This window comes from Oncorhynchus nerka, linkage group LG13, assembly GCF_034236695.1.
Source record: "Oncorhynchus nerka isolate Pitt River linkage group LG13, Oner_Uvic_2.0, whole genome shotgun sequence".
Lineage (NCBI taxonomy): Eukaryota > Metazoa > Chordata > Actinopteri > Salmoniformes > Salmonidae > Oncorhynchus > Oncorhynchus nerka.
Genome location: NC_088408.1, coordinates 73,442,191 through 73,455,526, shown reverse-complemented (window position 1 = coordinate 73,455,526; position 13,336 = coordinate 73,442,191). Strand labels below are relative to the sequence as shown.

At 43.3% G+C, this 13,336-nt stretch overlaps 1 protein-coding gene across 1 annotated transcript in view; it reads right to left on the bottom strand.

The window, feature by feature from the left end:
* Positions 1-854: 854 nt before the first annotated feature.
* LOC115140081 (membrane-associated phosphatidylinositol transfer protein 2) overlaps positions 855-13,336 on the bottom strand; it is a 97,304-nt gene continuing 84,822 nt past the window's right edge. Inside the window, exons 17-24 of the mRNA XM_029678150.2 lie at positions 10,886-11,034; positions 10,660-10,776; positions 10,436-10,552; positions 9,861-10,009; positions 9,483-9,632; positions 9,176-9,356; positions 8,811-8,939; positions 855-8,701 (exon numbers count right to left, since the gene is read on the bottom strand). Coding sequence (XP_029534010.2) covers positions 8,348-8,701; positions 8,811-8,939; positions 9,176-9,356; positions 9,483-9,632; positions 9,861-10,009; positions 10,436-10,552; positions 10,660-10,776; positions 10,886-11,034 — 1,346 coding nt within the window. The 3' untranslated portion in view covers positions 855-8,347. The remainder of the gene's footprint in view (positions 8,702-8,810; positions 8,940-9,175; positions 9,357-9,482; positions 9,633-9,860; positions 10,010-10,435; positions 10,553-10,659; positions 10,777-10,885; positions 11,035-13,336) is intronic.

The window sequence follows — 13,336 nt, the reverse complement described above, 5'->3', positions numbered from 1 at the left end:
CCATGTAATAATTGTTAGATGGGTGTATGTTTTCTTTTAGCTGGATGTGCTAACCAGTCTTCTCCAATTTCACTGTTAGGATGCACAGAAAGACTCAGTGTTGTCTACAGAGAAATCCATATGGGTTGCCCATAGTTATGTGCGACTTTTAAAAAAGGTCAAGCATATCATATGAACAGTGACTCGTAGCCCAAAGTATCAGTTAAAAACGGAATTGCTTCACAACACAAGCCCTTCCAGCTCAACTGACTGCATCCTTTACCATGCCTGTTGCATGTTCATGTGTATTTGGGGCGATGCTTTCTGGGTCACCCTGAAATATGCCTATAGTAGGGCAATGGACAGGAATAGCATGATCTCATATTATATGTATGAGATTAATTGGTGGTAAAGCAAGGATTCTAGAACATTGGGTTCACAATAGCCTCATGTAAACCTTGTTCTTAGATGTGAGTTGTGTGATCCAATCACTCTTAATGTTAGTCGTGTCTACTAGAGCTGGGACGATAAATGGTCGGTTTCGATAATATTCAGTTTATCGAGGACTGATAATGCTAAGTAGCCTTTACTAGAGGAATGTGAAGTTGTAATGAAATAGGCCTGTCTGCTAATATTGCTAATGGAACAATTGATAACATTCAAAGTTGTAGGGGTAGTTGACAGGGTGAAATAATTACTGGTGCTTATACATTTCATTCAACTTATCGTTATCGTGATAGTTTAGTCAATTTATCGTAATATAGATTTTTGTCCATATCGCCCAGCTCTAGTGTCCGTATTGTGACCAGATCAGCTGATGCCTCCCTGTATGCGAAGTATTTGAGAGATATTCTTTCAAAATAATACAAATTAAATGTTTCTTTACATTTATTTACTGATGCCATAAGTCACTTGTGCTACCTGTCAATGATTTTAGAGGCTGGCATAATGATTTAAATGGTTTGACCATCCATATCTGCTTTCACTTGATTGAGATCCAGACAGTGCGTGCCTTCCTACCTCCGGAGGGGGTCAGGAAGATCTGATCACATTGTGTCTTTTAATAGTCTACACCCATCTGAAAATGTGGGCACAATCAGAATGTGGACCAGATCAGGACTTGGGGCACATGTTAGTACCAGGTATAAACAGGGCTATAGACAGTCTGATGCCTCATTCATGCCCTACCAGAGCAATCTGTATGGATTGCGAGGACCCCACTTCACCGTGATGGTCCTCCCTCCCCATACACCCCTCACACCGTCTTCCTTGCTGTCCCTGGATCACGCCAGAAATGTAATGACCGTTCAACCAAGATCCCATTTGTCTAAACAATTTGCTATGATCATCATGTGCTTTGAAAATGTTTCTACCCGTATGTCTCATCACACGGCACCTAGACATTTTGTGAGTGTGTTAGCACAAGGTTCTGTCTCTGCTGCTGCATGTGCCTGCTTAACTGATTGTCAATGCATTGTGGCATTCTTTCTATATGGTGGATCTGCTGCTGTGGTATGATTGTGGGTAATATTGCACCTTCTCACTAACATTTCAGTACTCCGTGGTCCATTACAGTCATAGTTCTACACAGTTTTGAAACAGGGAAGAAGTAAACATTTGCATGAATAAACCTAAGATTAATCACTAACTCTACTGTATGTTCCTTCTTTTCAAAGCATATTATTACAAATATCTACAGACTTTTCATAGGAGGCATCAACAAATAACTCCGAACTGAACCTAAATAGTATTGTCTATGTGCTCAATAACATTGAATGCCTCATTTACAGCTCAGGAAATTATTGACTTTCAAAATACACTATATATACAGAAGTATGTAGACACCCCTTCAAATTAGTGTCTTCGGCTATTTCAGCCATACCCGTTGCTGACAGGTGTAGAAAATTGAGTAAACAGCCATGCAATCTCCATAGACAAACCTTCACACAAGTCAGTTCGTCAAATCTCTGCCCTGCTAGAGCTGCTCCGGTCAACTGTAAGTGCTGTTATTGTGAAGGGGAAACGTCAAGGAGCAACAACGGCTCAGCCGCGAAGTGGTAGGCCACACAAGCTCACAAGAACGGGGCCGCCGAGTGCTAGAGCGTGTAGAACGTAAAAATCTAATCAAACTGTTCGTCGGGAGTTTTATGAAATAGGTTTTGCCTAAAATCACCATGCGCAATGCCAAGAGTCGGCTGGTGTGGTGTAAAGCTTTGGCAACGCGTACTCTGGAGTGATGAATCATGCTTCACTATCTGGTAGTCAGACAGATGAATCTGGATTTGGCGGACGCCAGGACAACGTTACCTGCCAAAATGCATAGTGCCAACTGTAAAGTTTGGTGGATGAGTAATTATGGTCTGGGGCTGTTTTTCATGGTTTGGGTCCCTTAGTTCCAGTGAAGGGAAATCTTAACTCTACAGCATACAATAACATTCTAGCCGATTCAGTGCTTCCAACTTCGTGGCAACAGTTTAGGGATGGCCCTTTCCTGTTTCAGCATGACAATGCCCCCGTGCACAAAGCAAGGTCCATATAGAAAAGGTTTGTCGAGATCGGTGTGGAAGAAGTTGACTGGCCTGCACAGAGCCCTGAACTCAACCCCATTGAACACCTTTGGGATGAATTGGAACGCCGACTGCGAGCCAGGCCTAATTGCCCAACCTCACTAATGCTCTTGTGGCTGAATGGACGCAATGTTCCAACATTTAAGTGGGAAGCCTTCCCAGAAGAATGGAGGCTATTATAGCAGCAAAGGGGGGACCAACTCCATATCAATGCCCACGATTTTGGAATGAGATGTTTGACGAGCAGGTGTCAACATACATTTAGTCATGTAGTGGATATCATAATAAACATATGACACATTAAGATAGCAGATACATTAACACAAGTCTTTCCATTTGCATGATCAGTCGATGTGGTAGAAATGCAATACTATGCAAGACAAATACCCCTGCTGTGTATTGGCTGCTGCGGATGATTGCATGAGATACGAACATAAAAAAATGAAACACTATGTAGTTAGAAGAACTAAAACAATTGTTTTTCTATTCACAAAAAATGAATATATACATTTATATCTATGTATCCTGTTAAATAATAATAAAAAGGTGTATCCTGAATGTGTATCTCCTCAGTGTGAAGAGGATACCAGAGAATTGCCCCTTGGTAGGCCTGACCTCAGCTCTACATACAATATTATATACAAGCCTCGGTTATCTTCAACTATACCATCAATCAACCCAAACAAGGTCCACAGAGCAGTTTCAGTCTGTCTCAACAGACATCTTCCATTTAGCTTCTCCCTTCACGTGCAGTAGTAAATTGAGCATACTGCCTACTTTGGCACATCATCTTACAATGATACAAGTTTGCCCTGCAAGTGATATACATAAATATACTAAAGGCAATGATTACAGTGGACTATAATGTAACATGTTCTGTATGATAAAACAGACAATGATTGGGGTCTCAACTGTAATCAAAGCGCAATTGGTATACAGACTTGAGTATTGCAGCTGCTGATGCACTGCTATAATTCTATTTTGGCTGTATGTGTGAGGTTCTGGAGACTAGACTGTGTCATGGTGCAGGGAGGATACAACCCACCTGCATAACCCAGGGTGGGAGATGGGGAACATGGATCTATCAGGAGTTAAACCAAACTGGCAGCATGAGGACGCTGGAGTCCAGGAGACACACTGTGTATATCGATATGGTATTAAAGACATATAGGATGAATATGATAAATAAAAACTAGAACAATATGCAACTCGGAAACAGTCCAAGTCTCTTTCTTTAGGAGTCTCTTCCTATTGTTGGCCAGAGGTTTGTTTGTGTATTGTGCATGCATGTTCCTTGCTTAAATAAGATGCTTCTTAAACGGCTTTTCTCCATTGTGTCAATGTCCGAAGAAAAAAAGAGACATTGCCTCCGCCTCCGCCTGTGGTTGTTTTGGTTGATTCAGGTATATTGATGGTATTGCTTTAATAAAGACTGGTTCGTAGCACCAACGTTTTTCAATGCTGTATAGATGTGGCAAAGAGATCAATGGAATTTGACCAAAACATTGGAAACACCACACACACACAACCACCCCTTCCCAATCTCCTCATTGTTGCCCATCAAAATTAACCTACATTTATGCTATTGTTTGTGCTATAATACATGTATTTAACACAATGTTGGGGTAAAATTGAGTAATAAGGCCCGAGGGGGTGTGGTACAGTTGAAGTTGGAAGTTTACATACACTTAGGTTGTAGTTATAAAAAAACTTGTTTGTCAACCACTCCACAAATGTCTTGTTAACAAACTAGAGTTTTGGCAAGTCGGTTAAGACATCTACTTTGTGCATGACACATTTTTACAACAATTGTTTACAGACAGATTATTTCACTTATAATTCACTGTATCACAATTTCAGTGGGTCAGAAGTTTACATAAACTAAGTTGACTGTGCCTTTAAACAGCTTGGAAAATTCCAGAAAATGATGTCATGGCTTTAGAAGCTTCTGATCATTTGAGTCAATTGGAGCTGTACCTGTGGATGTATTTCAAGGCCTACCTTCAAACTCAGTGCCTCTTTGCTTGACATCATAGGACAATCAAAAGAAATCAGCCAAGACCTCAGAAACAAAGTGTAGACCTCCACAAGTCTGGTTCATCCTTGGGAGCAATTTCCAAACTCCTGAAGGTACCACGTTCATCTGTACAAACAATAGTACGCAAGTATAAACACCATGAGACCACGAAGCCGTCGTACCGCTCAGGAAGGAGACGCGTTCTGTCTCCTAGAGATGAACGTACTTTGGTATGAAAAGTGCAAATCAATCCCAGAACAACAGCAACGGACCTTGTGAAGATGCTGGAGGAAACATGTATCTATATCCACAGTAAAACGAGTCCTATATCGACATAACCTGAAAGGCCACTCAGCAAGGAAGAAGCCACTGCTCCAAACTGCCATTTTTTTTTTTTAAAATGACTACGGTTTGCAACTGCACACGGGGACCAAGATCCTACTTTTTGGAAAAATGTCCTCTGGTTTGATGAAACAAAAATAGAGCTGTTTGGCCATAATGACCATTGTTACAGTGAGGGAAAAAAATATTTGATCCCCTGCTGATTTTGTACGTTTGCCCACTGACAAAGAAATGATCGGTCTATAATTTTAATGGTAGGTTTATTTGAACAGTGAGAGACAGAATAACAACACAAAAATCCAGAAAAACGCATGTCAAAAATGTTTTGAATTGATTAGCATTTTAATGAGGGAAATAAGTATTTGATCCCCTCTCAATCAGAAAGATTTCTGGCTCCCAGGTATCTTTTATACAGGTAACGAGCTGAGATTAGGAGCACACTCTTAAAGGGAGTTAAACAGCACACTCTTAAAGGGAGTGCTCCTAATCTCAGCTTGTTACCTGTATAAAAGACACCTATCCACAGAAGCAATCAATCAATCAATCAGATTCCAAACTCTCCACCATGGCCAAGACCAAAGAGCTCTCCAAGGATGTCAGGGACAAGATTGTAGACCTACACAAGGCTGGAATGGGCTACAAGACCATAGCCAAGCTGCTTGGTGAGAAGGTGACAACAGTTGATGCGATTATTCACAAATGGAAGAAACACAAAATAACTGTCAATCTCCCTCGGCCTGGGGCTCCATGCAAGATCTCACCTCGTGTAGCTGCAATGATCATGAGAACGGTGAGGAATCAGCCCAGAACTACACGGGAGGATCTTGTCAATGATCTCAAGGCAGCTGGGACCATAGTCACCAAGAAAACAATTGGTAACAAACTACGCCGTGAAGGACTGAAATCCTGCAGCACCCGCAAGGCCCCCCTGCTCAAGACAGCACATATACATGCCCATCTGAAGTTTGCCAATGAACATCAAAATTATTCAGAGGACAACTGGGTGAAAGTGTTGTGGGCAGATGAGACCCAAATGGAGCTCTTTGACATCAACTCAACTCGCCGTGTTTGGAGGAGGAGGAATGCTGCCTATGTCCCCAAGAACACCATCCCCACTGTCAAACATAGAGCTGGAAACATTATGCTTTGAGGGTGTTTTACTGCTAAGGGGACAGGACAACTTCACCGCATCAAATGGACGGGGCCATGTACCGTCAAATCTTGGGTGAGAACCTCCTTCCCTCAGCCAAGGCATTGAAAATGGGTCGTGGATGGGTATTCCAGCATGACAATGACCCAAAACACACGGCCAAGGCAACAAAGGAGTGGCTCAAGAAGAAGCACATTAAGGTCCTGGAGTGGCCTAGCCAGTCTCCAGACCTTAATCCCGTAGAAAATCTGTGGAGGGAGCTGAAGGTTCGAGTTGCCAAACATCAGCCTCGAAACCTTAATGACTTGGAGAAGATCTGCAAAGAGGACTGGGACAAAATCCAACCTGAGATGTGTGCAAACCTGGTGGCCAACTACAAGAAACGTCTGACCTCTGTGATTGCCAACAAGGGTTTTGCCACCAAGTACTAAGTCATGTTTTGCAGAGGGGTCAAATACTTATTTACCTCATTAAAATGCAAATCAATTTATAACATTTTTGACTTGGGATTTTTTTGTTGTTATTCTGTCTCTCACTGTTCAAATAAATCTACCATTAAAATTATAGACTGATCATTTCTTTGTCAGTGGGCAAACATACAAAATCAGCAGGGGATCAAATACTTTTTTCCCTCACTGTATGTTTGGAGGAAAAAGGGGGAGGCCTGCAAGCCAAAGAACACCATCCCAACCGTGAAGCACAGGGGTGGCAGCATCATGTTGTGGGGGTGCTTTGCTGCAGGAGGGACTGGTGCACTTCACAAAATAGATGGCATAATGAGGACGGAAAATGATGTGGATATATTGAAGCAACATTTCAAGACATCAGACAGGAAGTTAAAGCTTGGTCGCAAATGGGTTTTCCATATGGACAATGACCCCAGGCATACTTCCAACGTTGTGGCAAAATGGCTTAAGGACAACAAAGTCCAGGTATTGGAGTGGCCATCACAAAGCCCTAACCTCAATCCTATAGAATATTTGTGGGCAGAACTGAAAAAGAATGTGCGAGCAAGGAGGCCTACAAACCTGACTCAGTTACACCAGCTCAGTCAGGAGGAATGGGCCAAAATTCACCCATCTTATTGTGGGAAGCTTGTGGAAGGCTACCCGAAACGTTTGACCCGAGTTAAACAATTTAAAGGCAATGCCACCAAATACTAATTGAGTGTATGCAAACTTCTGACCCACTGGGAATGTGATGAAAGAAAGAAAAGCTGAAATAAATCATTCTCTCTACTATTATCCTGACATTTCCCATTCTTAAAATAAAGTGGTGATCCTGACTGACCTAACACAGGGAATTTTTACTAGGATTAAATGTATTTGGCTAAGGTGTATGTAAACATCCGACTTCAACTGTATATGGCTAAGGGCTGTCCTTTGCACGACGCAACGCGGAGTGCCTGGACACAGCCCTTAGCCATGGTATATTGGCCATATACCACAAACTTCTGAGGTGCCTTATTGCTATTATAAACTTGTTACCAATGTAATTAGAGCAGTTAAAATAAATATTTTGTCTTACCCGTGGTATACGGTCTGATATACCGGGGCCGCAGGTAGCCTAGTGGTTAGAGCGTTGGGCCAGTAACCGAAAGGTTGCTAGATCGAATCCCTGAGCTGACAAGGTAAAATTCAGTCGTTCTGCCCCTGAACAAGGCAATTAACCCACTGTTCCTAGGCCGTCATTGTAAATAAGAATTTGTTCTTAACTGACTTGCCTAGTTAAATAAAGGTTAAATATACCAAGGTTGTTAGCCAATCAGCATTCAGGGCTCAAACCACCCAGTTTATAATTTGGAGTATAATGCTTATATGGATGTCAACCCCAATACATTGTTATGTCACCAAGCATTACACTTAAAAACGGCTTCAATTACCACCAACGATTTCCATATGGCTGGCGTTACTACCATATATTTGAACCAGAGTTAGCATTTATCAGATATTTATATATTATGCAGCGAAAACAGCCAAATATATCCAAATCGGATTTTAGTAACCACATTGTGGGCCTGTTAGAATACATCAATCCTGATGGATTTGCCGAATATCCACTTTGTTCGATCAGCTTGCGCTTTCCCCAAGTTCCATTGACCTGTTTACCGCATGTATTCTCTCATTCTTCTTCCTGTCTCTGTATTTAGAGCTTTGAAAGCCTACGACCAGCATCTCACTCTCCCCTGTCTTTAAATTATTCTCTGGTCATCTCAATCTTAATTTCTTGAATTTCTCTTTCTGCAGTTTTTCCCTTTCCTCATCACCTTTGTCCTTGCTCAATTTCATCCTCCTACTTTGGTTTGAACACCCCAGGCTCCAGCTTGGTGCTACCACTGCGGCCCCAGCAGCCTGCTGTAATGCTCATGCTGCGCTGGGCTGGTCCAGGGCCATGCTGGCTGTGGCTGTCTGACTGGCTCTGTGTGCGCTCTGGTCTACTGTGGCCACTGCCGCTGGGCAAGCTGGAGGCCGGCTGGGCGGAGATGGTGCGCAGCAGCTGGTTCCGCTTCCGTAGGAAGTCGCTTTTTGCACCCAGACCAAAGCTGCCTTTCCGTAGGACCATGCGGGCACTGCTAGTCTTTGCTGGCCGAGAGCACTGGTTGTACTCCAGCTGAGAGAGGTGGGTCGCATAGCCCTCTGTAATGAACTGTTGGGACAGGCAGGGAAAGAGACAGTCATATAATGTAATGAAGTGCTACATATGGTAAACTAGAGGACCAGGACTAAACTAAAAAGTCAGTGCATGTGTATCGTACCTGGCACTGAGCTTGCATCTTCTTGGAGGATCGGCCAATGATGTAGATCTGGGAGGGAGAGAGGCCGATGGAGGTGTAGACCGCAATGTCTTTGGTAGAACCGTAACAAGCAAAGATCTTCATGTGAGCCTGTGGAACCAGCGAATCAAGTGTCATCGATAAATTAGGACCAAGAAAATGTACTTTCTTGACAATCTCTCCTAATCTTTTTGTCTGCCCCATCTCTTCAATCATCTCCTCTCCCTTCATTGTCTTCTGCACCATTCCACTTAGCCCTCATCTACTCCTGAACCTACCCCCAGCCTCTGTTACCCACTCCAGTACCCTCAACAAACCCACCACCTAACCCCCACTGCCATCCTGACCTCCATGAGTGACTTGAGGAAGTTGGCTTTGTGTCTGAGTGGGTCGTGGACCAGGCCATCACAGAAGGAGACGATGCCATGGGGGAAGTTATGCTGAGACAGCCAGGCCACCACTCTCTGCTTCTGCATGTCTGGACGCCCCGTCACATAGACGATCAAATAGCCCAGGTCCTGCCAGTGCCTGGAAAGAAATCAAAAGGTATAAGAAAGAGTGGAGAGAGTGCAACACAACGGGTTATAGAGACAGAAATCATTTTGGCAGATGCTTATGACTGTCCAATCGCAGGTGATGCCAGGTGCATGTTACCTGACCACATCGACTGCTCCGGCTCGAACTTTGGGATCACTCCCCATGATGGACACGCTGGCAGCGAATGAGCCGTCTATACTGAACACAACAAACTCTGTCCCATGGGGAAGCACTGTCAGGTAGCTGTCTGCAAATGTGTGATCCCCCCTGTCGGTGATAGGACACAAAACAATTTGAAGATAGAGGAGAAGAGACAGAGACAATTGGAAAGAAATAAAGAGGCAGAGGAACAGAATAAAAAAAGAGATGTAAGTGTTTTTTGACAGAGTCACCTAAAACCCTCCAAAAACAGAGGGCACCATTTCTGAAGCCTCAGGACTAGATTGGCTGAGAGAGACCATATATTATAGAGCATGCCATAGATGCCAGTCTCACCTGACCACCAGTTTGACCGGATAGACACCAACCCCCAGCCGTTTGCTCTCTGGGATGATGAAGGACACACGGCCACCGCTGTTGGTCAGCTCCGTGTCAAAGTACACCCAGTCTCCAGACGGGGGCTGTGTCATGATGTGGATGTCCACCTGTAAACATAATATATACGCCATTTAGCAGATACTTTTATCCAAAGCGTGCATACATTTACATATGGCTGGTCCCGGGAATCAAACCCACTACCCTGGCATTACAAGCGCCATGCTCTTTCAACTGAGCTACAAAGGACCAACATAGAGATAGATATACAACCACTTTGAACACAAACACATTGAAGATGCACACATACATGTAGCGTATTTTGAACTGCAAACAAATACAGATAAGACTCATGGATGGAGGGATAAGTACATAGGGATAAGGTGGATGGAGGGATAAGTACATATGGATAAGGTGGATGGAGGGATAAGTACATTTGTATATAGGACCTTGTGTGTTACAAACCCACTGTTTGCATTGTTGTAATGGAAAATGATCATACTGATCGCTGAGAGAGAGCGAGAGAGAGAGCCTACCTTCTCCCCAGTCAGTGTGACCATGTCCAGAGGTCCGTACATGAAGCGGCCAGTCACGATCTGCAGCCCACCTTCTGTGAACACTGCATCGTTTACACGATGATTGGCTGTCACATTCTGTCAAAGAAATACACACACATAAATAGATTGAGACACAATTACAGTGTTAGCAAGAGTGAATTTCTTCAAGTGGTCAACACTGTTCTAGCTGCAGCAGACTGTACCCTGATCTTGACGTGGGTTCTCTTCCTGAGCCACTTCTCCCGGGGTTTAGATGGAGTGAACTCTGACACCTCCTTACCATCCAGCTCCAGTATGCTGGAGTTTTCATGTCTCATAACCTAAAATAAACATATAGATGACACCACACATACTCACCATAGCCACACTAGTGTATATTTTAAAGGGGGCCAGAAGCACAGGCCATGGAAGATTGTGGGGTGAGCTCACCTGTCGCAGCAGGAAGGACACTACATCAGTGGACTCCCAGTAGGATGCATGGAAGAGGTGCGGTAGTGCCACTGTGGGGAAGGCTGTCAGTGCATCAGGGCAGTACAAGGCAAAGTCCACACGCTTGGTGCCCCACCAACGAGCTGCGACTGCATGGTGAGAGGGGGTACATGGGTAAGGGTGGGGTGGGGTGGGGTGGAATGGTTGCATTGTGAGTAAGGCAGAGGGGCAAAACATCCCAATACACACCCCTGGAAAAGTTCAATCATAAACCGTTTGGCTGTATTGAAGGCTGTATTCAATCATAAACCACTATCAAAGCCCAGATCGTCCACAGCGGTTCCTCAGCTACAAGGGAAGTAAGACAGGAGTTGAAGATTGTTAGTGTTTAAATACATATAGATAAGGAAGAGAACCATTATTATGCAATACTTACATTGTTAAAGTTGATTCAAGACACGAGTCAACGTAAATAGCAACAAACCTGCAGTTATTTGTATTAAATATGAAGAAAAGGGACAATGGTTAAATGAGTTTGCCAAATAAAATTTCACTAAGTGGATTCACACTGGGACTGTCACTGATGAATTCATGTTTGCCTCCAGAACAGGCTAGGGCACAAATATCTGAATAACTATTTATTCTTGTGGACTGATCACAAACGTGCCTATGTCAACTATGAAGCAGAGACTGGGAAGTTGGGCAAGTAGCCTTCCTGCTATATCATTTGGATGATGGGTATGTTACACTTCTAAAGTCACAATATCATCTCAGTATGTAGAGGGTCTCTCTTACTGGTCTAGTTTGTGAAGTTAATGGGACTGTGCTGTATTCAAAAAACAGAGTCCACCAGGGAAAAGGATCGTCATAGAAACAGAAAGGAATAAACCGAGAAAAGCTGAGAGAAATCTCTGGTAGACAAGAACCATGTTAAAAAGAGATTGATTGTCCAATATATTAGGATTTCCCATAAGAGAAGTCAGTAGTAGGCTGAGCCTGGATTTGGTACATAGTTGATAGGGTATGGTGTTATATAAGAATACCCTGATCCACTTCTGCCTGAGAGTCCAGGGAGACCAGGTCATATATGGCATACTCCGGGCCAGCTGAAAAGTGTCTCTCTAACTGACCAGAGCCACAGGGGCTCACACCTCCGTTGGCTTCTGGGTCTCTAGGTCTAGTTGTGGCCCATTTCCTGGATCTGTATTGGTAGTTCCTGGGACTGGGTCACTCCTTTCTTTTCTAGGGGACTTGAGGGGGCTTCTCAGGGAGAATTTGGTTTGTGATGTCAGGGCGATTTGAGACAAAAGGCTTTGTCCCAAAGGGAGTTTTTGGTTTGGTTAATTTGGCATGCTTGTGCTATGGGAAACAAAACAAAAAGAAAAAACACGTGAAAATGAATGAGGAATAATGTCAAAAGGAATTGTTTTCATACTGTCGAGGACAGTATCTTATAGGGCAGTTAATTCCAGTTTGCAAACATGTGTAAAGTACTTCTGCTACAAGCTGCATTCACAACCTGAAACTGACTTCAAAACAAAGTAATCAATTAAGTGTCCGACTGGTCCTCATATAAACTGAAAAAGGAAGGTTAGAATTATCTTTTGACAAAACCCATTTTCATCCTCATTTTGTGTGTGTATTTTCTGTTTTGTTGCATTTCTGAACAGCGGCAAAAACATTCTATGACACTTGCTTTTGACAAGCAATGACCTCATCAACGCACTACTACAACTTCCCAACTGAGTAGAACGTTAGTAAATGTTTGAAAGCTGTGTTATTGGTCCTCATTTAGGACATATCCACTTCAGACAGAGATTACAAGGGAAAGCCAGACTTTGGGAGACATTCTTCTTTACATCAAACACAAAAGAAGCTTGGGCATCTGGGTAGACAGTGTGACAAGGTGCGAACGATGCAGGAATGACTCAGTGAAACAGGGTCTCTTTACATGCATTGCAAACACATTAAATAAATGCAGAACTCCTCCTTTGCATTTACATTCAAACAATGGCTCAGAGTAGGACAAACACGCAGTGACAGAACGTGAGCTTTTGCTTCTTCAGTAGTCATGTTTTAATCTTCTGGCACATTGAATTTGAACAATGGATATGATATGTCTGTGGTGATGTTATGCTCCCTCTCTGATGAAGGGGCTTAGAGCAGTGTAATCCATCACAGGTATCGTAATGTGTTGGAGCTGAGCTAGCAGGTAACTAAGTGGTTATTCTGTGAATGCAGGCCACAACTGGGTCACTACAGAGCTGCTCGGGATCCGACGCACTGAGTGATGTGTGCAGAGTGTGAGTAAGAAGGGTGAGAATCAGAGAGAGAGAGGATTGGGGTGAGAATGAAGGAGTGAAGTGGAGTAGGATGAGCAAGAGAGAAAGGAGAGAGGGGGTGAAAGAAAAGAGAAAGGAGAGAGAGAAATAGAGAAAGACTAGAGAAGAG